This window comes from Mesoplodon mirus (assembly GCF_964341445.2).
Source record: "Mesoplodon mirus genome assembly, contig: HAP1_SCAFFOLD_680, whole genome shotgun sequence".
NCBI classification, from domain to species: Eukaryota; Metazoa; Chordata; class Mammalia; order Artiodactyla; family Ziphiidae; genus Mesoplodon; species Mesoplodon mirus.
In genome coordinates, this window is record NW_028295349.1 from 14,516 (window position 1) to 42,287 (window position 27,772).

General features: G+C 42.4%; 1 protein-coding gene and 1 long non-coding RNA gene across 4 annotated transcripts; one reads left to right on the forward strand and one right to left on the reverse strand.

Annotated features, from left to right (window-relative positions):
- LOC309797517 lies at window positions 1-5,624 on the forward strand. Its single transcript, XR_014292688.1, has 2 exons — window positions 1-1,187; window positions 2,083-5,624. It is a non-coding gene; the product is annotated as an uncharacterized lncRNA (long non-coding RNA).
- On the reverse strand, window positions 5,610-27,718 carry LOC309797514 (U3 small nucleolar RNA-associated protein 25 homolog). 3 transcript variants are annotated; one of them, XM_082646026.1, is made up of 7 exons: window positions 25,950-27,718; window positions 23,752-23,971; window positions 15,948-16,096; window positions 14,576-14,758; window positions 14,327-14,439; window positions 13,354-13,599; window positions 5,610-7,141 (listed from the first exon to the last, which is right to left on the reverse strand). In XM_082646026.1, the coding sequence occupies exons 1-7, from the start codon at window positions 26,154-26,156 to the stop codon at window positions 6,898-6,900; spliced, it is 1,362 nt and encodes a 453-aa protein (XP_082502152.1). In that variant the 5' UTR covers window positions 26,157-27,718; the 3' UTR covers window positions 5,610-6,897. The 3 variants fall into 3 exon arrangements, with proteins under 3 accessions (XP_082502152.1, XP_082502151.1, XP_082502153.1); XM_082646025.1 differs by having other exon boundaries at window positions 15,948-16,150; XM_082646027.1 differs by lacking the exon at window positions 25,950-27,718 and adding an exon at window positions 24,263-24,368 and having other exon boundaries at window positions 15,948-16,150; window positions 23,752-24,035.
- Window positions 27,719-27,772: the final 54 nt, after the last annotated feature.

Genomic DNA, 27,772 nt, shown 5'->3' on the forward strand with positions numbered 1-27,772 from the left:
GATTCACTTTGTTATACAGCAGAAACTAACACACCATTGTAAAGCAATTATACTCCAATAAAGATGTTAAAAAAAGTATTAAAAAAATAGTGTATATATGTCAATCCCAATCTCCCAATTCATCCCACCACCGCCCCTTCTCCCTTGGAACCATACATTTGTTCTCTACATCCGTGTCTCTATTTCTGCTTTGCACATAAGATCATCTATACCATTTTTCTAGATTCCACATATGTTAATATATATTTGTTTTTCTCTTTCTGACTTACTTCACTCTGTATGATAGTCCTGTTTTTATTTTTAACATCTTTATTGGAGTACAATTGCTTTACAATGTTGTGTTAGTTTCTGCTGTATGACAAAGTGAATTAGCTATACATATACATATATCCCCATATCCCCTCCCTCTTGCTTCTCCCTCCCACCCCTCTAGGTGGTCACGACGCACTGAGCTGATCTCCCTCTCAGAGACAACCTATAGGCGACTCAGGGGTCAAGCAGCAGATTGGACCACAAGACCTCTAAGTTGCTACCAAACTGGGGATCTGGACCCATTTCCTAGTTTTGCTTTGAAATACACCTGAAGAAATGAAAAGCAGGTGGTCGCCGACTTTCAGAGAATTGAAGTCTGTTTTCTTGCCAGTTATTTTTCTGCCACCATCAGTTTCCATAAACCCTATGAGGAGACATATGTCCTCCCTCATTCTTACAGATCCAGTTGGATTGGAGATGACGGAAGTGATGGCACAAAGCCAGACACGTCTTAGCGCTCACTCCGCACTGTCACCAAATGGCCAGGCGTCAACCTTGAAGCACAATCTCTATGCTGGTTCCTGCAGAGACAAGAAGAAAGAAGAAAGAATAGGCAGAGCCTTTGGACTTCAGGACTTGTGATCCCATTTTTGTCCTCTGTAGCCGTGAGGACTTGGCAATACAGCCTGAGGCCAACAGTACTGCCTGGCCTCAGTGGCTGAAACAAATGAGGGATTTAGGTTTTCACAGAAAAGTGTGAAGAGAGACCATGCAGAGCTGGGATGCAGCTTCAGGATATGACCTGAGAGCCAGGCTCCTTCTGCCCTTTGGCTCCACCATCACTTCTGTGTTGCAGGCAGGAAAAAGGGAAGAGCAAGAGGAAAAAGTGGTGTTCCTACCAGTTTCAAAGAGCTCTCCTAAGAGTCTGCCCCAAGGTTAGTGCTCTTTTCCCTGGCCACACCCTACCGCAAGGGGGACTGGGCACTTTGTCACCCAATAAAATCCAGGGTCCTCTTACTAGGGAAGTAGGAGGCGAGTACAGGGCAAACAACAGCAGTCTCTTCTACTTTCTCTCATGTCCCTCTGTCAGGATAGTGGAGATTGTACCCCGCTTTCTAAAGATGAGAAAGCTGAGAGGTGGCCAGGAGGACCTGCACAGAGCCACAGTGGGTTGGTGGTAATGTTGGTGTCAGCACCCAGCTCAGGGCTGGTTTTGAAAAATGATGAACACAAAAGGCAGAAATCCATGAACATCTGTGGGCAAACAGCAGCTGTGAGCCCAGGGCCATCTCTGTGGGGAGTCAAACTGACAGATGAGAGGGGCTGCAGGGTGCAGTGAGAATGAGGGCTGCAGGACACAGGGCTCCATGTCATTCCCTGGGTTGGCAAGAGCTAGACAGCTTTGGCCTTGGCTCAGTTGGGAGAACAGATGGGCAGGAATTCGGCACAGCTTCCAAATCAGCCAAGCAGCAAAGACTGCCTTCTTTGCCCTTGTCAGCTGAGGCTACAGCTCCCACCAGTCCCAGCCAGCTGCAGAGGCCCAAGCCTGAAGACCATGACAACTTGGCCCGGACTGTGCCATGCCCCGCCCACTGTGGGAGCCAGGAGGACAAGCAAGTGCAGGTGTTCCGCCCAGCAGTGAGGGTGACACCTAGGTGGAGCTGCCCACCAGGTTCAGATTTCTCTGTGCAGGGCGAGCAAGCCTTGTAGCAATCCAATCTCAGCCCTGACTCCTTTGGCGCATAGGACTCTTAACTATGGAGACAGCCAGCCCGTTTGATTGAGGTCCAGACCTCTGTTCTTTCTCATGCTCTCACCTCCCTCCCACAGGAATGATGGCAACGTGGCCAGAGGTGAAAGGCAAATCCAGGAATTATACTGAGATGCAAGCAATGCAGAGAGAACTCCTTCCCACATCTGAAGAAAGGAGGGTCCTCACAGAAACAAGGCAATCGATGAGGGGATAGGAACGCGTGTTCAGCTCAGAAACAGGACATAAAATACATAGAATTTTATTGCAGCTCTGGCTAGAGCATATGGTATAAGAGGAAGAAATACAAGTCTTTAGAAAGAAATGCACTTTGTGCTGTCAGCTAGACGTGGTAGGTTCATTCTCTCTTTCTCCCTCCAAAGACTACATGAATTTTGGATTATCTGTGTATCTACTCCCAATTCACTGACTCTGGTATTAAAAGCAGACTGAAATTTGTTTAGAATTCTACTTAGCTAGAAAAGTTCTTTTTTTTTGAATGAGACTGAAATTTGTTTAGAATTGTTTAGCTAGAAAAGCCAGAAAAGCTTTTTGTGAATGGTGCAAGGATGACTACCATGACTCCTTTAAAGAGAGAAGCTGGGAAAGAGATGGGAAGGAGAGGCCGGGCCGGCTGTGAGGGCCCCACCCCCAGGAGGATGCTCCCTGAAAGCAGCAGTCTGTGCAGTGCCCACCACACCCCTCCTCCGCGAGGCTCTGGCGCCCTGCAGCCACCTGCAGGTTACACGATGAGGCTCTTCCAATGAGTATAAAGAACCCCCAACCCTGCTCCCTTACCCCAGGACTTCTATAATCTTGAGACCCTAGACTCATCAAAGCTACACTCTGCAGCCTGAAGATCTGTCCACACAGCCAAGGGAAGGCTGGGCAGGAGGCAGCCAGCAGGCTCTCACACCACCTGCCTCCCCTCCTTCCTCAGTGGCTCCCACGAGGGCACAATCAGGGCTGGGAGGCTTCATGAGCCCCCCTTGGCCCTCTGGGATGTGAGGAGTCAGCAGGGATTCATACCCATCCTGCCGGGACCATCTGCACTCAATTATAAGCCCTTTGGAAGCCAGCAGAGGGCTGTTAAGCTGCCGCTGGTTCTCTATGATTAGCTAGTTCTTGTCTTTTGAATACTGCATATGGTGCAGCCAGCTGCAGAGAGCATTCATGACTCAAAGCTTTTTTCCCCTCAAAGAGAAAAGTGCTAAGTTGTTATTACTATGGGAAGAAAAAAAAAGTTTAAAACTCTTACTTTCTGGTTAAGTTCCTCTTCCTCCCTTAAAATTCTACCTCTTCCCAGGATTGGGACCATTCCTTTGTCTGTTTTCTACCAGCACTATATAGGTACTTGCTTGCTGAAGATGAGCCTTGCTAAGAAATATCAAGATTGTGTATAATTCCAGCTCAGGTGTTGTTATCCATGGTCCAGTAGACCCTCTTCTCTCCCTTATTTTGTGTGAGAGACCTGACGTTAAGGCATGCTTTTGATGAAACCACTCCAAAAAGTCAACTCTTTGCAATCAACTCAGGAGCCAGCGCCACTGCTGAGGCTTACCTTCTTTCCCAGGTGCTGAGCCAGGAACAGAAGCAATACTGCTTGGTTCGCACTTGAAACCCTCAGTGTTCTCTGTAGGCGAGAAGCAGTTAGCTGGCTACAAGCTAGCATTAAAATCAGTAGGGATGCTTAAAAAAAACATGTATTTCTGGGGCTATACATAGACTTGAAATCCAGGCTCACATGTGAGTGGAGGTCCAGAGAAGATGGAGATTTGAGAGTCTTGTGAATAGTGATAATGAAAGCCATGAATTAGCTACAATTCACAGGGAAAAGAATATGGAAATAGAAGATGGGGGTAATCAGAGTCCCTTCTTCCTCATATCTCTGAACTAGGCAAATAACTCGTTTCTTTTCTCATAATACACAGGCTCTATGGTAAACACAGCACAAATATGCCAATAACCACAGGGCACTCTATGGATAAGACAATTCTTTGTAGAGTGGATACATGTATAACTGATTTGCTTTGCTGTACACCTGAAACTAATGCAACATTGTACATCAACTATACTCCATTTTAAAAATATATATTTAAGAAAATGTTCTTTGTACCATGAGTTTGGCTGGCTTAAGCCTATAAATTTGCAAAACTTTAGGAACCCATCTATATATGGAATGAATAGTTCTACTCTCCATGTTGAGAGACAAATAAAAATGCCTATTTAACTATCTAGCAGGAAAAGTACCCCAAAAGTGATTTCACTTTTTTTTTTTTTTGATGAGCAATTTTAAGCATGTCCAAGAGGAAGAAAATCTGTACCAATATGGGTTGTTCCACTGAGCCTAATGGGAGCCACATGTCTATCTGACAAGGGAGTTACAAGTTTGGAAAGGGAGAAAACAAAAGGAACCCTGTGTTGTTAGTCTGAAATTGGAGGTAAGGTGTAAATTCATGGTTTTCAATATATGGATACAGAAATAAATTTAGATGTCATGGGCACATAGGTATGTGTATACATATACACACATGCAGATATTCCCAAACTCTGACCACTGAGATGGCCTGGGACCAGTGGCTCCACAACAGTACTGGGTACACTTAGCACTCAAATCTTCGCTTTAAGGTAATTTTCCACTAAAGCAAGCAGGGCTGGAATAGGGAAAGTACAAGACAAACTTGGAATGTCTTATAGTGTCAGAAAATAAAGAAATGCCCAAGTTAAAGGGGGATGTGTCAAGACGACACAGGAGCCAGCTTGAAGGTGTTCCTGCTGGCCACATCTGAGACCATTTAAGCATCTAAAGGAATAACGATAATAACCAATTACAACCCACTGAATAAAAACTGAAGAATCCATACTTGTAATATTAATATAAATTAATAAAGGGGGAATGAGTGATTCTATAGTGGAAAAGTCTGGCAAGCACCACCTTAAACAAGTGGTCAGTTAGTGTCATAATGATGGGACAGGTGGAAATCATGCACCGCTTGAAGAGATGCAGCGAGGAAGACGCAGCATTGCTTCTATGCTGCTCCTGCCAAAGATGCATAAACTAAACCTAACCTAACCTAATCTGACAGGAAACACCATCCAAAGTAACTGGCCTGTAATCTTCTAAAGTGTCAACGTCCATTACTCAGCCATGAAAAGAAATGAAATTGAATTATTTGTAGTGAGGTGGATGGACATAGAGACTGTCATACATGAGTGGAGTAAGTCAGAGAAAAACAAATACCGTATGCTAATGCATATATATGGAATCGGAAAAAAAAAAGGTTCTGAAGAACCTAGGGGCAGGCTAGGTAGACGGAGGCGTAGAGAATGGACTTGAGGACACGGGGAGGGGGAAGGATAAGCTGGGACGAAGTGAGAGAGTGCCATGGATTTATAATACACTACCAAGTGTAAAATAGATAGCTAGTGGGAAGCAGCCGCATAGCACAGGGAGATGAGCTCGGTGCTTTGTGACCACCTAGACGGGTGGGATAGGGAAGGTGGGAGGGAGACGCAAGAGGGAGGAGATACGGGGGTATATGTATAGCTGATTCACTTTGTTATAAAGCAGAAACACACCATTGTAAAGCAATTATACTCCAATAAAGATGTTTAAAATTTTTTTTTAATTTAAAAATTAAAAAAAAGGTCAAGAAAGCCAAGAAACAGCTGAGGTACCATTCAGAATAAAGGCCACTACAGAGATATGACAACTCAAAGCAGTATGTAACTCTGAACTGCATCCTTTTGCTATAAAGGTTATTATTGGGACATTTGGCAAAATCTGAATGGGGCCCAAGGATTAGTGGCAATTTCCTGATTTGACGGTTGTTTTGAGGTTACATAGAAAAATGTCCTTGTTTACATGAAATACATACTAAATTCAGGAGTGATTTTTAGGAGTGACAGGCCCAGCAACTTGGCAATTTATTTTCAGATGATTCAGGTTCTGAATTGGTAATTTTTCTGTCTGAGGAATAGTTCAATTTTTTTTTTTTTTTTTTTTTTTTGGGCCACGCTGTGCAGCTTGCAGGATCTTTGTTCCCTGACCAGGAACTGAAACTGGGCCTCGGCAGTGAAAGCGCCGAGCCCAAACCACTGGACCGCCAGGGAACTCCCTAAAAATGTTTTTAAAAGTGTAACTTCTTTTCCTTTTTATGTTATATGACTTAAAAAATGACTATAGCAATGAAGACAGTGATGTTGACGATGAATTTGTGACATCAAGAATTTCATAAAATTATTTCTTGAAATAAGGTAGAAATTCATGTTATTTTATATAATGTGATTTTTAAGTATATATTTTCATTAAAACATTTAGGAGTTAAAAAAAGATCAGTGAACGAATGTGCTCTTCTAGGTTGAATTAAAATAGAATATTTAAGGTTTAAAAAAGTTTGGCTGGGGAAAAATAACAGTTTTGCAAAACCTTTGCGATCCAAAACTAAGATGATATTCAACAGCAAGAAGTATTCCAATTTCTCATAACCAGTTCTCACAAGCAAAGAAATGCATGCCTCACTTTAAGAAGGTGTCCAATAGAAACAGGCAAATCTGAAAGAGTTTACCAAGTGTAATAAATTAGAGGTGAAATCACAACAAAAGAATTTATGGCGTACAAAAAAATTCACAAGTAGAAGATTCCTTCTATCAACTTCTCAGAGTTCCATGAGCTCTCCCCTGACCTCTGAAAGATGGGTTTTACCAAAATCTGGTTTACACGGAACTTTTCAGGTATATATGGTCTGAAAAGAAAGAAGTATCTGCTAAGAACCTGCCTGGTGCTCCTTCCTTGTTGCAGCCCTTCTTTGTGTAAGTGATCAGAATCAGGTCCAAGAGACACAGAATCAAGCATGACATATCACACCAAACACCATTTCCTGTCCAACCAATTCTCATCTCTCTCCAGTAATGAAAAGGTGGACGTTCTTCTTGGACTGCAGCATCTGTGCAGCCCGCTCCACCCCGACCACAGCAGACAGCCTCTGGGCATCGTACTTGGAGTAGGGGACAGTGCAGGTCCAGGCAGCTTCCTCTCCTCTGGTGGCGGCTTGCAGCATGTTACAGACTTCACTGTAGAAGTGGGGATATGTTGGCAGTTCATAGAAAATTAGGTTCCTGATGCCTTTTATTGTGTATCTGTTAGAAGGAGAAAGAGAGGCTATGTCTACATGAGAAATTTTATGGAAAAGCCACCGAAGAGTTTTACAGGGACATAGTCACTCTCGCTGTTTCATGCAAGGAGAAAGACCATGGCACAAATAACACACAGACCAAAAGTTACTCAAATTTGAGCTGGAGGGGCTCATTTTTTGTGACAGTGTATTTGAATTCCTAATGTTTGGCTTAAGATAATGATAAAATGAATTTGCACTTCTTGAGCCTAATCTGAGCAGACTGAGGTAGGGTGGGGAAGAATAGTAGACAAGGATTAGAAATCTGTCGCAGAAAATTTGAAAAGCAGGCATTTCCAATTTAACATTATCCTAATTATAATCAGGCAAAACAGTGTTCTGTAATGGAGATGAGGTCAGACCAGACCCAGTACATAAAATAAACAGCATAAACTGTAAATGCACTCCCATTAGTCTTTTCTTGTCATTCTGTAGACATGTTAACTCCATGGCAGATGTCCCAAGTTCACCCATTTACAAAATCCTGCCCGAGGACCCATTAGGCATTATGGGAAGGCAATTAATTTCAACAGCTTCCTCGCTTCTTTCCCTGCTGCACAGGGCTGCATGGTGTGGGGGGGGTGCAGACCCTAGGGACGCGCCTTACGGTTCGGGTTGAGATCAATCATTCCCTCTTGGGCTCCATGACCAAAGATTTTATACGTTGACAAGTTTCTGATTTTTCCTGTTAAGACTCTCATACAGGGCTGATGTCAGACTCCCTCGGGAATTTTATTTTATTCATGGACGGTAAGTTTTCCTTGTCTTTTTATCCCTTGGCTCATCCTGATCTCTCTGGAGACCCTCCTCTCCCAAAATATAACTGCAGCCCATTACTTGGATCAGCTTTCCACATCCTCTTTCCATAAAGGAATTTTAATGGCTAATGATGTTGAAAAAACACAGTTCTGCCTCAGTAGTTATCAAAACAAACACAGAGTTCCATTTCTGCTTAGTATGTAGAAAACTCAAGAGAATACTGCTCCCGTGCTAACAAGAAAAAGATAATCTACAACAGTGTTCCTTTTCCTGAGCCTAGACAGCTGATGTCACAGGGCAACCAAGTGAACGGATTCAACGGTGCCCTGGTGTGTGTGTAACAACTGATTCTCAGTGGGGGAGGATAGGTGCTGATTTGAAGCATTTGCCAATTTCTGTGGTGTAAATACTCCATTTCAAGCTACCAGTGTCATGTTGCTGAACTTGGAACTGGGAAGAGATGTGCAACCATACCTTAAGAGCTGGTATGAGCCAGCTTCAGCCCATCACTGACTGAATTCCAAAGAGTGACAAGATGGTCTGAAGAAAGACAGGACATATGAACCACTTCACCTTTGGCAGAGCACAGTGGGGAAGAGGGCAGCTGCTAAGAAAGTGGGTAGGAAGAAAAAAGCTACACTTTTAACAAGTTCTTAAAGGGCAATTATGGGCTTGCATGACAGTTCAGAATCCCTGGGATTCCCGGACACTCCTTTACTTCACAGTCATGATGGCTTTTCCAAAGGTCTCCACTGGGAGCCCTGGAAAGGCTGGACGCAAGGCAGAAGACCTGAGAGACCCCGATGGTGGTGCAGACATGAAAACTCACTCTCTTCCCAGAGCCATGTTGTATATGAAGCTAAAGCCTGAAGCCAGTGAGGGGGCAAAGGTCAACTGCCAGGGTGGAGTCAGAAGCAGCAAAACTGTGTGCCCTAAGGGAGGAGCATTAACCCCTCACCCCATCCCTCCCCACCACAGGACTTACATCCAGTCAAAAGAGCAGTCTGGGGAAAGGGGAAAGGGCATGAAGACTGGGGAAAGGGCATGAAGCCTGTTCAGCCCAAGATCCTGCACTGATGTAAGCAGATGTTTGCCACCACTGCAGAGATGCAGGGAACTCTTCCCCACCAAGACCCCTCGTAGAACAAGGCAGAGGCTGGCCACCATGGAGGGTGGTGCAGGAGCCCTGAGAAAGCGCCAGCTCCAAAGCCCAGGATGGACAGAACCTGCCTGCATCTGAGCTGGACCAGGAGGAGAACAACTGCCCCACTTCAAGCCTTAGGGGAGGAGCGAGCAGGAGCAGCCTGCTGCTGGGGGAGGGGCCGGAGCGTGGGAGAGGCTCTCCCTCGGCACAGGGGTGCAGGGCATGGTGAAAGCTGAGAGGGGAGCAGGACACTGAGACAAGGCCCTCCAGCACTGGGCCCCACAGTGGGCCACTGTCTGCTGGAGGAACTGGCAGTTTGTGGTAAATAGAAGGCAACGACGGTAACAACCAAATCCTAACTAGATTCACAACTGCCACGCTAGTGGCCTGACAGAAGAGGCGTCCAGGCCAGCTACTTACTCAGGCACTACGTTCAACTGACAATTACAAAAAACACAGAAAAGCAAGAAAAAGACATTAAAACCATGAGGTATCATTTTGACTATCAAGTCACTGGAAAAAAGGAGAATTTACAGAAATATTTACAGAATTTACAGAAATAGGCTAATGGAGTATAAATTATTGTGAGTGTGTATTTCACCGGGGAGGGGAGAAGATGGGAGTGGCAACACACAGCAAATTTTAAACTGGGTACAGCTTTTGAACAAATAAGTTTTCCTTTCCAAATTTATCCTAAGGAAATGCCTAGGCAACTATGCCATCAACTACGCATATGGATGCTCTTGGCATTATTGTATATAATAACAGAAAACAACAAATCAGTATGCCCATTAAAAGGAAACTGGGTTAATTATATACCCATACAATGTAACACTATGCAACCATTAAAAAGGATGCTATACACACCTTAAAGATTACTTATAATTACACAGAAAAGGTATTTTTACAATGTAAAGATTTAGCAGACCTACCTTGACCAAGTGATTACATTTAGTATCACCAAAAATGGGACAAACTGACACCCTGGGCCTCTTGAGGAGATGCAGGGGGAAGTACACAATAGCCTCTATGTAGAATTCTTACTAAAATAATGTTTAAATCTTTGGTCCCCGAACTCTAATGCTCACTGAATCACCTATTTGTTTTTTAAAAATACCTGTAATTGGTCCCCATCCCCAAACACCATGATTTAATTGATACTGGGGTATGACCAGGGCATTCAGATTTTTAAAAGCTCCCCAAGGGGATTCTAATATGTAGCAAAGTTTGGGAACACTGATCTAAATAATAAGAAAACAGCCAAATCCAGATGTGAGACATTCTACAGGAAACTGGACTGGACTCTTCAAAACATATCAGTATCACAGCAAGAAACAAAGGCAGAGAATTATTCTAGATCAGGGTTTCTTAACCCTGGCACTACTGCCATTTTAAGCCAGGTAATTCTTTGGTGTAAGGGCTGTCCTGTGCACTGTAGGACGTCTAGCAGCACCCAGGCCTTGACCCGCTTGAACCACTAGACCACTAGAGTAACCCTCCAACTGTACCAACCAAAAATGTCTCCAGATATTTCCAAATGTCCCTTGGGGAGCAAAACTGCTCCTGCTTGAGAACTGCTAAAATAGACTAAAGAAACATGTCACGCAAATGCAACGTAGGATTCTTAACTAAATCCTGGATTGGAGCGGGGAGTGGGTGGTGAGAAGCAGCTGTAATAGTCATTTTGGGAACAACTAGGAAAATTTGCATACAGACTAAATATTAGATGGTATTACTGCAGTAATGTCAAGTGGTATGTTAATGGTGTTGTGGTTAGATAAAAGAATGTTGTTTTTAAGCTCTACAGGCTGAAAGATTTAGGAGTTAAGTGTCACGAAGCCTCCCATAATTTACTCTCAAATGGTTCAGGAAGAAAAAATAAGAGATGTGAGTGGAAAGAGAGAAGGAGAGACAGAGAATGTGGGTGCATGAGAATGTGGCAAAATGCTAACAGCTGGTGAAGCCTAAGTGGAAGGAGTTAGAGATGTTCACTGGGATAGTCTTACAATGTCTTTTGAAATGAAATCTTCCCAAATAAAAAGTTGGAGCGGGGGCAGGATATAGTAGAACTATATATATATTAACTTAAAAATACATCCATAACATACAAGTATATACCAAAATGCTAACTTATTTAAGCTTTTTTTCAATAAGCACATAAAACATTCAAGATAAAGAAAAATCCAAATGTGTACACTGTGATCCCAATGTTGGTGTCCTTTTTAAAATGCCTGTGTCTGTGTGTGTGTGCACGTGCACATGTTTTTTACATCAAAGAGACAGGAAAGAAATACACCAAAATGGGTATTTATATCAGTAAGATGATAGGTGATCCCATTTTTTTAACCTAGATTTTCTAGGTTCTCTACAATAATTGTGTAATACTCTTATAATGAGAGTATTTTTAAAGCAAAATAAAACAACAAAACCAATTCCAATAGGTATTATATTTAAAACCCAAGAAAATCTCTCTTAGGACCAATTCGTGCACAGTAGAGACTAGGCATCTCCTGGAAATAAGAGCACGTGACCAGAACCTCTTCAGAGGGGCAGTTAGTAACAATTCCCATGGTCTTCTGCACCTCTTCCCCTGCCTTCCTCCTCTCCTGTATGTGCTTTGGGTCTTCGGTGACCCCTACAAATATGGCGTAACACTGTGACAGGACCCAAAACTAAGGACATTCCCGATGTCTATGTTACCTGACAACTGTTAAAGATAAATGAGGCAACCACAACTGACTTGCAAGGCTGGCTCCTGCATACAGTCTATAAAGACGAGGTCTGTTACTTCTATAACTGGGGTTCTCCCTGGGGCAGGGAGCACTCAGAAACACCCCACTAGCGTTTCCCACCTCCAGAAATCCTACCTCCAGAGTTTCTGATTGCCCCCTGCTTAAGAATCCTTCCTGTGCTAACCCACTGATAATGCTCAGAGAAAGAACTGTGAACTGTCCTCCCCTCAGGAGGGCCATCATGACCAAATGCCCATCCCATCCTAAGATTCTACTGGTTTCATCTCCCCAAAGAAAACAAATCCTCAGGATGAAAGTTTTTTGCTAGCTCACAAATGAACTGCAATATGTCTAACACGGCCTACTTCCATAGAGAATATAAATACAGAATTTTAAAGCTGGATACTAAAGTGTAAAATACATGTACTTTTCCCAAGGTCAAATGAAAAAATCAAATCACAAAGACACTGCAGATCAAAATACCCATCATCACCTTGGTGACCTCTCAAGCAAAAAAATCTATAGCTGGGAACCTTGAGATAATTGGCAGTTGCAGGTTATCTCCATTCAACTTAAACACCCACTAACCTGGTCCAGGGTACAAAGCTAATGGCCCGTGTTCGGTTTGTCTTTATAGTGACTTTGGGGACAAAACAGTTTGGTCAATAAATGAACAGTGTAAGACAGAAGACTGTCCTGCCTACTTAAGAGAAAGGGCTCCTTTGACATCATGCCCTCTCCTTGAAAAGCTGCTACTTGAGAGCAGTCCTCATCCCAGCTTAGCTCACTCTTGCTACAGACAATCACGCTGGGAAGTTTTCCAATCCATCCACTTCATTTAAAGGACTTGCTTTGATGTATCAAGCTTTTGGAAAACTAAGGGCTCTTTAGACCTGCTGAGTGCAAACTCCCCCAAAATACCATTTCCAACATGAATGAAAACAACAACTCACTGGAACAAAGCAAATAATGATGCCAGCAAGAAGCAAACCCTGAAGCCCTTAAATAGTCACCTCTAAGCCCCTCACCTTTTGCTTCTCCTAAGCTTCAAGGAGCCCCTTAGTCCTGGTTCTCCTTGGTGCAGAAGTGTGTGTGCACTGCCTCAGGACAAATGAGAGCTTTCTGAACACTGACCCTGTACTCAACTTCCATCTCCACAGACCACACAGTCCCCAGGTGTTTCATCTGTGCTTCTACGACAGGTTCCTCCCTTTCCTGTATTCAGTTGAGAGCTGCTCAACTCTATAATATCCTTCTTGAGGGGTATACCCACAGCTACAGGAGGTACCCTAAGTATGGACCCACTCCAGATCTGTATACAGGTTATGCTGTAGTCACTCATTCGTTTCTACCACCTTTTCCAACAATGCCCATTTTGAAAGAAAACCAACCAACCAATCAAGAAAAGTCTGTCCAGCCCCCCAGACTCTGGCTTGTCTGCAGGAGGTGAAGCAAGGGAGGACCTTATAACACAGCAAAGCCCACCATGCACTTGGAAGCAGACCCTCCAGAGAGGACACTTGAAACCTGGCCCTACTTTACCTTTTGTAGAAATGGAAGTGCTCTGTGAGGAGCAGGAACTGCTTCTCTCCTTGAAGGAAGAAGTGTCTGGCCCTGGAGACACCAGACTTCTGGGTGTACTCGCAGATATGAGTGAAGTTCAGTTCCTCCTCCTTGAAGTAATTTCGGAGACGCACAAAGTCAAAGTAGGAGGGGACATAGATAAGCGTGTGAGACGTGACTGCATCACGATACTGAGGCAAAATCTTGTTGACGAAAAAGTTAAACCTGATTTGGAAAGGCAAAGGGCAGAGAGTCAGTGGTCTAGAGGTGAGCCATAGTGTCACTGCCAACTGCATGACCCTGGGCAAGTCACAATCTCCTTCTACCTCCCCTAAGAGGCCAATTTGGCCTACCTCATTGCAAAGAGATTATATAGGGATAAAACTTGTTAAGCGCATCAAAAAGTAAGTGCCAACACTATTCATCATAAAGGATAGATGTGATGCTGGTATATCCCAGAGAATTATTCTAGGAAGTACGTAACTGTATCATTCATTCATTCATTCAGTTGTCAATCAGTCAGTCAACAAATAATTACTGAACACCTACCATGTGTTAAGCACCATTCTGCTACCATGGGTCCCCTGACTAAACACAATGAGAAGACGGGGAAATTACATAGAGAATTAGAAAAACAGTTCTTGCCCTGAAGGGCTTAGAATTAAGTTGTTGACATGAGGCATTAAAAAATTAATGTAATTTAAAAATGCCACAGTCTAGGGGAAAGTACCCTTGATTTACTAACCCTGACACTATTGGAACTAGGACAACACACCATTTCTCTGGCCTTCAGTGTCCTCCTCTGTCAATGGCATGATTGGATTCAATTATCTCATTTCATTTCGTAAATGGTAACTAAGAAAGCCAACGTGGAATACAATTCTAAATTTGAATGCCCAAGTAAAATCCCTCTCTGTGACCCCCAGGGATCCAATGGGACAGGGGAGGGTACCTGGCATCAATCACTGAAGCTAGGTTTTCAGGTTCCATCCTCTGGAAGACATGTGGGAGCTGCACCAGGACATGACTGATGCAGCCTGTCATCGGGACGTTCCTCACAGCCACCTGCCAGGAGTCAGTGAGAACATTAGGAAGTGAGCTATCCCCATTGTTGACCAAATGCTGTCCTCTCCTTCTGCCTCATGACCCAAACAATACACAATACTTCATGAAAATTCAGAGAAAGAAGGAGAGAACCCACCTGGCCTTGCACATTGACGCAGTACTTGTTGAACACAGAGTTGATCTGGGCATCCTGCAGGGCCCCAAACAGCAGCGTCTGACGATAGTACTTGGACCAATTATTGAGGTTCCACATGCGCACTCGAGAAAAGTCCACCCCATGTGAGTCCAAGGGCAGTAGGTTCATGTGGTTCATCAAATGCTTTGAGCAGAAGTAATACTCCATTAATACTTATTGAACACTTACCTGTTGGGCGTTGCTAACCTTTCTATAAGCCCATCATCTTATTTAACCCCATGAAGTAGATATTATCATCTCCCAAATTACAACAAGAAAACAGGCTCAGATGGGTGAGTGACTTGCCCATAGTCAAGCGAACAAGAAGAAAAGCTCAAACTGGCCACCTTGTGGATCTCTCAAAAAGGATCAAGATGCTACCTATACAGAATATTTCTTTTAAAGGAAATTCTGAAATGCCACTCTGGTCACTCTATAAGCAACTCAGTTCCAGACTTGGACAAGAAGGGAAATGACACGGAAAACAGAGCTGCTGTCCTTCCATGACTTGGCTCCCAAAACGTTAGAAAATTCCCGGAGTGACTACATGTGCCTTTTGCTCAAAATAAAGATGACTCAACCATCGACATGCCTGTTCTATTTTAATCATATTTTTACCTTGTAATGTATATTGAAGGGTCACAAGTACTATAAGTTTATTCCCTACTTTATAAATAAGTACTCCCCTTTATCTGTCCCAAACTTACTCCAAGTCCTGGGGTTGTAGAAAAGGTAAATTCTCACATGCCTTATAAAAATAAACCTATAGTTCTGTGATGAGGATTGTTCCAAAGCACAATCCTAAACCCCAAAACATTGCAGAGTATGTTGAGAGGGAGAAAAAAAATTATAGTACAAATTACAGTAGGGGGACAAAAACATCTTACGTTTCTCTGTAAAACATCACAAATTAAGAAATCATGAGCAATGTTTTCCCATCTCCACTGAAGACCAAACAAAAGAGAACGAGCATAAATAGGAGGAACTATTTTAGATAAAAACATTCCTGGTGAGGAGGGATTTCAATCAATCAACCAACCAACCAACCAACCAACCAACCAACCAACCACACTAAACTGGTCTATTACTAGAAGCAACTTTTAAGGGGAAAAAATCTTTTCTGGAGATTTGAAAATGTTGACAAGAATTTTTATCTTTCTGGATACTTTACTGACCAACTTGTGGGTAGAAGAGGGGACAACATTTCCCGTTTTCAAATTGGAAAATGTGGAATATTTCCATTTCCAAGCTGAGTTTTAATCTGGACTTTAATAACCATTTCAGACTCAAACCACTGAGCTTCTTGTCTCTAAATGTTAATGACCAGCATTACCAAGACATGCTCCCAGTTCTGCATCAGGTAAATGTCAGCTTGATCAATGATGAGAAGCTTAATACAAGACAGAAAGTCAAAATCTCTCTTCTTCTCTCCTTCTCCACCAATGATGGTCCTCAAGCCCAGAGGGGAGGCAATGAGGATGTCTGACGAATAGAAGGGGGCATAAAGTCGGATGCTTCTCTGCAGTATTGCCACCCCTATACACAAAACAGCCAAGCACACATCAGTTCATGAGTCACCACCAAGCCATTAGCTTCCACCCTCTCCAACTGCAGCCTCCCCTTGTACCTTCCACATCTTCCCCTTTGCATGTAATTGTGCTCCAACTGCTTTAATTATTAAAATCATCATCGTCATCCCTCCTTTGCATCTACGGTCCCTTCTAGCTCCCACCCTCTTCTTTTCCTTCACTGGCAAACCTTCCAAAAAATTATCTCTACTTTAAAATCTCCCACTCACTTCTTAATGTACTGCAATCTGCCTCTGAGTCTCAGGACACCACTGAAATGACTCTTGCCAAGGTCACCAACAGCTCTCAGTTACCAATTCAATGGCACTTTAGTGTTTCTTGTCACGAATGCATAAGCACACCCTCCTTGAAATGTTCTTTTCCTTACTGGTGGTTTCTGTCACTTTAACACTTACTTCTATTACTGACCTGGTCCTTATCTATTTTTCCATATTCAAAGAGCTCTTCAACAAATCCCTGGATTCACCCACAAGTTCTCTTTCACTCTACATAAAGCTTTGGATAAATATATTCACTAATTATGGCTTTAACATTATCATCACAAAAATTTATATTTCCTGCCCACATCTCTTTCCTAAGCAACAAGTAGCAGTCTTTAAAGAGCCCAGATCATATGTGAAGGAGATTCACTTGCTAATCTTAAAGCATCTACCAGAGGGGCAGAAGTTGGCTGGGACTCTCTCTGGGGACAGAATGCTGGCAGATGCCATTTTTACAAATTCCCTCTACCTTGATGGCACTGGTGGGTGCCACTTTTTTGCACTCTCACTCTTAAGTTGCTAACAGTGGTGGTGGGTGAGTACCCCCTACCCCACGGCCCTGCACTGCCTGTGTGCAGCACTGACAAACATGGACAACGAGCAGCCACGCCTACCCCATCTCATGCCACTCGCGGGACACGACCTGAGGCAACAATCACATGTAGCCCACACAGGGGACACTCCTTGAGCACCAGGCTCAGGCAGATGGGGGTGGGACTGCATTTCTAGACTCCATGGGAGTGAAACAAACAGAGAGAGTTTATAAGATGACCAAGAACTAGGAAAAAGTTAAAAATACAGTTCATCTCCCACACAGGGCCACTCCTTCAAGACGGGGCAGTAACTGTTTTGCATAATACACAGAAACAAAGACGGAGAGTCAAGCAAAATGAGGAAGCAGAGGAACATGTTCCAAATGAAGGAACAAGATAAAACCCCAGAAAAAATATTTAATGAAACAGATGCAAGTGATTTATCCAATAAAGAATTCAAAGTCATAGTCCTAAAGATGCTCACCAAACTTGGGAGATGAATGAACGAACACAGTGAGAAACTCAAGAAAGAGACAGAATATAAGAAAGTTCTAAACAGAGCTCACACAGCTGAAGATTATAATAATTGAACTGAAAAATACACTAGAGGGAATCAACAGCAGACTAGATGGTAGAAAAGAACAGATCAGTGACCTGGCAGACAAGGTAGCAGAAATCACCCCAACAGAACAGCAAAGAGAAAAAATATTTTTAAAATATGAGGACAGTTTAAGGGAACTGTGGGACAACATCAAGTGTACTATCATCGGTGTTAAGGGGTCGCAGAAGAAGAGAGAGAAAGGGGCACTAACACCCACATTATAGGGGTCCCAGAAGGAGGACAGAGAAAGAAAGGGGCAGAAAACTTATCTGAAGAAATAATGGCTAAAAATGTCCCTAACCTGGTGAAGGAAACAGACATTCAGGTCCAGCAAGAACCAAGAGTCCCAAACAAAATGAGCCCAAGGAGATTCATACCAAGACACATTATAATTAATATGTTAAAAGTCAAAGGTAAAGAGGGAATCTTAAGCAGCAAGAGAAAAACAACTAATTACAGACAAGGGAATCCCCATAAGAATATCAGCTGATTTTTCATCAGAAACTTTGTGGTCCAGAAGGAGATGGCATGATATGTTCAAATATGCTGAAAGGAAAAAACTTCCAACAAAGAAGGAAGGAAATAATAGAAGTCAGATGAGAAATACTGAATAAATGAAATGGAGACAAAAAAAAAAGATCAATGAAACTAAGAGCTGGTTCTGTGAAAAGATAAACAAAATTAACAAACCTTTAGTCAGACTCAATAAGAAAAAAAGAGAAGGGGCCCAAATCAGAAATGAAAGAGAAGCTATAACTGACACTACAGAAATACAAAGTATCGTAAGAGACTACTACGAACAATTATACACCAACAAGTCAGATAACCTAGAAGAAATACATAAATTCCTAGAAACACACAATCTTCTAAAACTGAATCATGAAGAAAAAATGTGAATAGATCAATTACTAGTAATGTGATTGAATCAGTAATCAAAAAGCTCCCCAAAAACAAAAGACCAGGACCAGAGAGCTTCATGGTAAATTCTATGAAATACTTAAAGAAGATTTAATACCTATCCTTCTCAAACATATTTCAAAAAACTGAAGAGGCGGAAACACTTCCAAACTCATTTTATGAGGCCAGCATAACCCTGATACTGAAACACCACAAAAAAAGAAATGTACAGGCTACTATGCCTGATAAACACAGATGCAAAAATCCTTGACAAATTATTAGCAAACTGAATCCAACAATACATTAAAAGGACCATACACTATAATCAAGTAGAATTTATTCCAGGGATGCAAGGATGGGTTGACAAAGTGGGTATAGAGGGAACGTATCTCAACATAACAAAGGCATATACGATAAACCCACAGCTAACATCATATTCAGTGGTGAAAAGCTGAAAGCATTTCCTCTAAAATCAGGAACAAGACAAGGATGCACACTTCTGCCACTTTTATTCAACATAGTATTGGAAATCCTAGCCACAGCAACTAGGCAAGAAAAAGAAATAAAAGATACCCAAATTGGAAAGGAGGAAGTAAAACTGACTATTTGCAGATGACATGATACTTTATGGAGAAAACCCTAAAGACTCCACCAAAAAACTGTCAGAACTAATAAATAAATTTAGTAATGTTGCAGGATACAAAATTAACAAAAATCTGTTGTGTTTATATACATTAATAATGAACTATTAGAAAGAGAAATTAAGAAAACAATCCATTTACAATAGCATCAAAAAGAATAAACTACCTAGAAAAAAATCTAACCAAGAAGGTAAAAAACTTGTACTTGGAAAACTACAAGGTATTGATGAAAGAAATTAAAGATGACAGAAACATGAAAAACTACACCATGCTCATAGATGGGAAGACTTAGTACTGTTAAAATGTCCATACTGGACACCAAGGGGGGAAAGTGGGGGTGGGGGTGGGGGTGTGATGAATTGGGAGATTGGGACTGACATGTATATACTAATATGTATTAAATGGATAACTAATAAGAACCTGCTGTATAAAGAAATAAATAAAATTCAAAAACAAAGTCCATACTACCCAAAGAAATCTACAGATTTAATGCAATCCTTATCAAAGTACCCATGACATTTTTCATAAAACTAGAGTAATCCTAAAATTTGTACAGAGTTGCAAAGGATCCTGAATAGCCAAACTGATTATGAGAAAGAAGAACAAAGCTGAAGGTATAACACTCCCTGATTTTAAACTACACTACAAGTCTACAGTAATCAAAATTGTACGGTAATAGCACAAAAACAGACACAGATCAACAGAACAGAGAGCCCAGAAATAAATCCATATTTATATGGTCACAATCTATGACAAAGGAGACAAGAATATACAATGCAGAAAAGACAGTCTCATCAACAAATGGTGATGGGAAAACTAGACAGCTACATGCAAAAGAATGAAACTGGACCACTAGCTTACACCATCTACAAAAATCAACTCAAAATGGATTAAAGACTTGAACATAAGACCTGAAAACCACAGAACTCCCAGAAGAAAACATAGGCAGTAACTTCCCTGACAACAGTCTTAGCAATATTTTTTTGGATCTGACTCCACAGGCAAGGGCAATGAAACCAAAAATAAACAAATGGGACTACATCAAACTAAAAAGCTTGTGCACAGCGATGGAAACCATCAATGAAACAAAAAGGCAATCTACTGAATGGGAGAGGATATTTGCAAATCTAGTAAGGGGTTAAGATCCAAGATATATAAAGAACTCATGTAACTCATTATCAAAAAACCCCAAACGGGGCTTCCCTGGTGGCACAGTGGTTGAGAGTCCGCCTGCCGATGCAGGGGATATGGGTTCGTGCCCTGGTCCGGAAAGATCCCACGTGCCACGGAGCGGCTAGGCCCGTGAGCCATGGCCGCTGAGCCTGCGCGTCCGGAGCCTGCGCTCCGCAATGGGAGAGGCCAAAACAGTGAGAGGCCCGCGTACTGCAAAAAAAAAAAAAAAAAACGCAAAAAAAAACCCCCAAACAATCCAATTAAAAAATAGCAGAGGGGGCTTCCCTGGTGGCGCAGTGGTTGAGAATCCACCTGCCGATGCAGGAGACACGGGGTCGTGCCCCGGTCCGGGGGGATCCCACATGCCGTGGAGTGGCTGGGCACATGAGCCATGGCCGCTGAGCCTGCGCGTCCGGAGCCTGTGCTCCGCAACGGGAGAGGCCACAACAGTGAGAGGCCCACGTACAGCAAAAAAAAAAAAAAAAAAAAAAAAAAAAAAGCAGAGGACCTGAATAAACATTTTTCCAAAGAAGTCGTACTGATAGCCAACAGTCAAATGTAGAGATGCTCAACATCACTCATCAGGAAAATGCAAATCAAAATCACAATGAGAAATCAAAACTACAATGAGGTACCATCTCACACTGGTCAGAATGGCCATCATTAAAATGTCTACAAATAACAAATGCTGGAGAGGGTGTGGAGAGAAGGGAACCCTCCTACGCTGTTGGTGGGAATGTAAGTTGGTGCAGTCACTATGGAAAACAGTATGGAGTTTCCTTGGAAAACTAAAAATATAATTACCATATGATCCAGCAATCCCACTCCTGGGCATATATCTGGACAAAACTATAATTCAAAAAGATACATGCACCCCTATGTTCACAGCAGCACTATTCACAATAGCCAAGACATGGAAACAACCTAAATGTCCATTGACAGATGAATGGATAAAGATGTGATACATATATACAATGGAATACTACTCAGTCATAAACATGAACAAAATAATGCCATTTGGCAGCAACATGGATGCAACTACAGATTATCATACTAAGAGGAGTCTGTCAAAGAGAAAGACAAATACCATATGATATCACGTATATATGAAATCTAAAATATGGCACAAATGAACCTATCTACAAAACAGAAACAGACTCACAGACCTGTGGTTGCCAAGGTCAGGGGTGGGGAAAGGGATGGACTGAGAGTCTGGGGTTAGTTGATGCAAACTATTACCTTTAGAATGGGTAAACAACAAGGTCCTACTGTATAGCACAGGGAACTATATCCAATCTCCTGGGATATGCCATAATGCAAAAGAATATAAAAAAGGATGTATATATGTGTATAACTGAGTCACTGCCGTACAGCAGAAATGAGCACAACATTGTAAATCAACTATACCTACTCCAATTAAAAAAAAAAAAAGAAGAATGTATCAGGTGGCTAGTAAGTGCTGTGATCAAAATGAAATAATATAAAATGATAGGCTGTGATTTTGGAGTTATAAATTCTTACAGCCACCATGTATTATAAGTTGCTATTAACCAAAGCACAGAGAGAAAAAAAACCACAATGAGATATCACCTCAAACCTGTCAGAATAGGTCTTATCCAAAAGACAAGAAATAACAAATGCTGGCAAAGATGTGGAGAAAAGGGAACCCTTGTGCATTGTTAGTGGAAATGTAAATTGGTGTGGCCACTATGGAAAACAGTATGGATGTTCTTCAAAAATTAAAAATAGAATCACCATACAATTGAGCAACTCAACTTCTGGGTGTTTATCCAAAGAAAAAAACCCACTAATTCAAAAAGATATATGCACTCCTACGTTCAATGCAACATTTATAATAGCCAAAATATGGAATATGGAAGCAGCCTAAGTGTCCACAGATGACAAATGGATAAAGATGCGGTGTGTACACACACACACACACACACACACACACACACACACACACAATGGAATATTACTCAGCCATAGATGAATGAAATCTTGCCATCTGCGACAACAAGGATAGACCTTGAGGGTATCACAGTAAGTGAAATAAGTCAGACAAAGACAAATATCAACAGCATGTGACTTCACTTATATGTGGAATCTCAAAAACAAAAAACCAGACAGATAGATACAGAGAACAGACTGGTGGTTGCCAGCAGGGAGGGCGGGGTTGGAGGGTGGGCAAAATGGATGGGGGAGATCAGGAGGTATAAAACTTCCAGTTATAAAGTGAACAGGTCACAGGGATCCAATGTATGCCATGGGGAATATAGTCAATAATATTGCATTAACTTTGTATGGTGACAAACGGTAACTTTACTTATTGTTGTGATAAGTTTGTAAGGTATATAGACATTGAATCACTATGTTGTACACCTGAAACTAATATGTCAATTATATATCAATTAAACAAAAGACTGATTTATCAGCTCCTTGTTGGCCGCCTGCATATGTTTAAAACTAACTGTAAGCTCTAATCCCCTTGCACTGCACACTCCGGCCATGCTAAAGCCTCTGAATCCTAAGTCTTGCCGGTTTATTCACCCTGATGCCTCCACACTTGCCATTTCCTGTCTGAAACTTTTTCTTCCACTCTCATCGCTCTACTTTGTACCTGGCTAAATCTGACTCAGGTTTCAACATAGTATGGATGGTACCTCCAACAGAAGGCCTTCCCTAACAGTCCTGAGCCCATTTTGAGTAAGGATATTTGCTTTAAATACTTTAACTAGAACACCCACTATCCTCTAACCGTAACACATCTCATCCCATACTGTCTGATTTGTCTTAAGGCTGGACTTGCTTAACAGTAACTTTTAATTCCATATCTCCAGCTTAACAGTGCCTGGCACATAGTAGATGCTTAATAAGTGGTAAATGGGCATACGTGACTAATAAATATTTTCCAGGAACTTTTTCAATGAACAAGCAACCAAGTACATGGGAGCTGAATGACAAACAAGCAAAAATGTGCAAAGCTGGGTGGGAGTCAGTAAGTCCAGAGTGGAGATAATTCAGGTGTGGGCACTCCACATGGCAGGCAGGAGGGAAGTCCATTACATACAGATGCTCTAGTTTATTCATCTTCCCCAGACTGACCCACCCAGCCCCATCAGCTCCAACTCCCCCAAGAAGCCCTGTAGCATTGACTGTGAGCTACCAGCTATAGGCATGCTGAGACATTTGTTATAAACATGCAGGTGCCTTTCATACATGCCTTCACAGACACTCCATCCCATTAGCCAAGTATGTACCCCATTAGCCAAGGCAAGACTCTCCCCTGGCAGACGAGTGGTCTCAAATGTGTCCTGGTTCTGCTAGGAGGCTGAGACAGTGACCCTCTGAAAGAATGCCTAATTCCAGGCTTCTAGCTTCCAGCTATGTGCACCTCACACCTCAGGTCCCTCAGGGTCTCAGTTTTGACAAGGAGGAATTACCAGTCCTGAAGTGGTCATCGATGTTGCCGACAAATACAGCTTCATAATCCTCAGGCCTCTTCAGGTTGGGTGGTCTCTCCTTGGGATCTGAGCCATACTCTCCATTAAACCTCTTTTTGTTGCTTACAATTATTTTCTTCTTGCTGTCGCCCTCAAGAAGACAGATGAAGAGCTGTACCACCCGCAAAGCAGCTTCCCGGAATGGCACCACTATCGGCACCTGTGGAGGGAGTGATGGGCAGCCTTGGAGGGGCAAGGGGAAGGAAGGACAGCTCGAGGTGAGCCTGCTGGGGACCTAAGGAGCCCTCCGTTCCACAGCCCCTGGCCAAGGACCACATCCGTGTCACCCCCTTTACATAGGACCTGGCTCAGTACTGAAGGCTGAGCATCTTTCCGAACCACAGCACCATGTCCTATGGACTTCAATCTCATGGCTCCTTGGGGTGGGGGTGGGGTTAATTCTTAAGCAGAATGTAGAAATTTTATTTATTTTTTTTTTTTTTTGCGGTACGCGGGCCTCTCACTGTTGTGGCCTCTCCCGCTGCGGAGCACAGGCTCCGGACGCGCAGGCTCAGCGGCCATGGCTCACGGGCCCAGCCGCTCCGCGGCATGTGGGATCTTCCTGGACTGGGGCACGAACCCGTGTCCCCTGCATCGGCAGGCGGACTCTCAACCACTGCGCCACCAGGGAAGCCCAGAAATACTCTTTGAGGTAAGTCAATGCCGTTAACAGAGGTGTCCATTAGCAAAAACCCAAGGGCATAAACACACAAAGCTCTTTGAGGACAAGAAATGTTACTCATTTCTGTCTCCCACAGAACTTAGTTCAGTATTTTGATCCGTAAGACCCAAGGAATATGCTGAACAAATGAATTAGATGTATTAAGTAGAGAATAAAGTTAGTAAGGAAAGGACTAAAGCATCATTACTTTTCTAGTACATTTCCTAGTACATTTTTCAGAAATGATGATAAAGGATTTCTGAAATAAGATGATATTTCAATGGGAAATATAGGATTCAGTTTTCCAAACATTTCCAAAAGTGCTCAATTTTAACTGTTGAGGAAAAAAAAACAGAAGATGCTTAACAAATGATTACCTTCTAACTACCCTTGTGTAAACAATACAATCAATGGATATAACCCCAGTCAGATCAGACAATTCACCAAATTCTGAATGTGACTCATGGGTAATCTACCTCATATTCTATTTTGCAATTCTAAATGGAAACAGATAATCTTATTATCCTGATGTTCAAGATTCTGAGATAGTTTCTCAGAAAGGCAACCAGCACAGCCAGAGGGGTGTAGTGATTCAGTTTGGTACAGTGCAGGGATGATGGATCAGTTTTGAAGAGGGCCAAGTTACTGTCCCGGCTGTCACACTAAGTAAGTGTCTAGGCTTTGGTTTCCCCAACTATCAAACAAGAGGGTTGGACTAAGAAATCTCTAAGAGCCATATCAGTATCAAAATCCTAAAATCCTATTAAGCCCAATGAGAAGAATCTAAGAAGATGAGGCTTCTTCAATATAGACACAGAGGCTAAAGGGTAAGGGGGTATGGGTGGCACAGTATCTAGCTCCAGCACATCATGAAAAACGTAGACAGAATTCAACGACGTAAGCTCCCAATCCACTGGAGCTTAGGCTTATGAGCCACATAAATGTAATCATCACTTTAAGCAGTAATAAGGATACAATGCAAAAACAGGGATTTTGTTTTCCAAGGTCTACATATTTATGTGGCTTAGTGAAGGGAATCCTTGGTTCTAGTCCTGTCTCTGCTACTTTTTCTCTGGTTCTCTTTAGCAAGGTCCTCTACGAATCTGGGTCTCTGTCCACAGGTGTAATATGTAGGGATTGAATAAAAGGCTCCTTAAGGTCCCATCCAGCTCTGACAATCACAAAGAAGAGATTTATAGTGGAGTGTTACTTATGTAGGATCAGGGTTTATCTTTAAGGAGAGAATTATCATGGAGGTACCTCCTACTCCACTTTCCAGTTAGATCTGCTGTTAGAGACAGTCCACTGAGCTGTCTGCAGCACTGCCGTGACATTACCTGGCCCATCTAATATGCTCATTCTTGGACTCATTCATTATTCCAATCATTAAACCATCTGAGAACCTGCTAAGTGCCAGGACCCATATGTTAGAGCCTTACAGCCTCCTTGAGGGCAAAGTTCTGCTGCTGCCACTCACCTTGGGCCTCGTTAGCCCTTGGTCCCTGAAGTCATCATCATCACCCAACCCAAGTTTCTGGCTTCGGCATCTGCTGTTGTTGGCAAGCACCTGGGCATTGGCTTTGAGAACGTGATTTATCACATGCAGGCAGTACACGTGGCGGATCTCTTCCCCTTTCTTCAGGGCAGTCCTTTCTGGGTAGAACAGGTCCCGGTAAGAATTCATAATTAAGAAGAGCTCTTTCTGGAGGGGTGTGAAGGGGCTACTTGAATTTGGGGGACAAGAGGGGAACTGGCTGTTGGTCTTGATCCAGGTGGATTCCAGAGGCTTCTGGAGATGAAGTGACTTTAAGTCAATGTCCTTTGGGGGTTTAAAGGTTTCCAACTGTTGAAACCTGGATGAAAAGACAAGCTGGCCCAGGATGGGCCACTGTGGGAGAAATGATCAAGAACTAAGTTAGAAATGAATTATAGTACCTTACATTCATATAATGCTTTATAATTTACCAAGGCCTTTCACAACTTACAGATCCTCTCACTTTATCCTCACAACAACCTTACAAGCTAAACACTATAATGCTCTTCTTGCAGTTTAGGAAATGCTGAGGTTCAGAGGTTATAGGATTCAGACAAACAGAGGAGAACAGAGCTAAGGGTTAGAGCCCAAGGTTTCTGACTTTAGAAACCTTGTGAGCTCTTCACTAGATCAGTGGGTCACAAACTGTCCTGTGGACCACACTGTAGGAAGTCAAAATTTACTCTAGACAAAAGAAAAGGGGGCCCAACGGTCAAATAACTTCGGTAACCACCACAAAACCTAATCCCCCTCAGGGAGAGTCACAAGCAGATCGGACACTAAAGGTTCTGCTGAGTCCTGTAACAAGGACTCCGTTCCACTTCGTTTGACCCAGAGTTTTCCAAATTTACTTGGACGTGGAACAAGGTTTTTGTTGTTGTTTTGGATTTTTTTTTTTTTTTGGAGACATATATTAGAATTGAAAAGAATAGTATTTTGTGGAATACCAGTTTGGGAATTTTTGCACTGTAACAAAACTGCTGATCTTAGCAATAAAGAAAGGATGACCTCTGCAATAAAAAAGAATTAACTATTGATATATGCCAACAACTGGGATGAACCTCCAAGGAATTATGCTGCGTGAGAAAAAGCCAACCTGTATGATTTTATTTATATAACGCTTTTGAAATAACAAAATTATAGAAATGGAGAACAGATTAGCGGTTACCAAGGGTTAGGAATGGGGGAAGGGAGGTGGGTGTGGTTATAAAATGGCACCAGGGAAGAGGAGGGATCTTGATGGTGCTGGAAATGCTCTGTATGTTGACTGTGGTGGTGGCCAGGGCAACCTACACGTGATAAAACAGTATAGAACTAAATAACACAAAGGAGCAGGAGCAAAAGTGAGGAAATCTGAATAAGACAGGTAGGTTGTATCAGTGGAAATTTCCTACTTGTGATATTGTACTACAGTTTTGTAAGATGCTACCATTGGGGGAAACCGGGCAAAGGGCACATGGGATACCCTTGTATGATTTCTTACAACTGCATCTATAATTATTACCTCAATAAAAATTTCAATGAAACAAGGATGACCAATTCTTATGAATAGCATCAGTGGTGAAAAAAAAAATCACCGAAAAAAGAAGCAAAAACTGCTCCATACTGAATAATTTAGGTGTGAACTTATCTCAGATATTTCAAACAAATGAACAGCAGTAGCTACTGTCTGACTGAACACTTTGTACATGTCTTCCAGTAAACTAAATTACTTTATTTTGATGCAGGCATTACTGTCCCCCTCTAACAGATGAGAACAGTGAAGA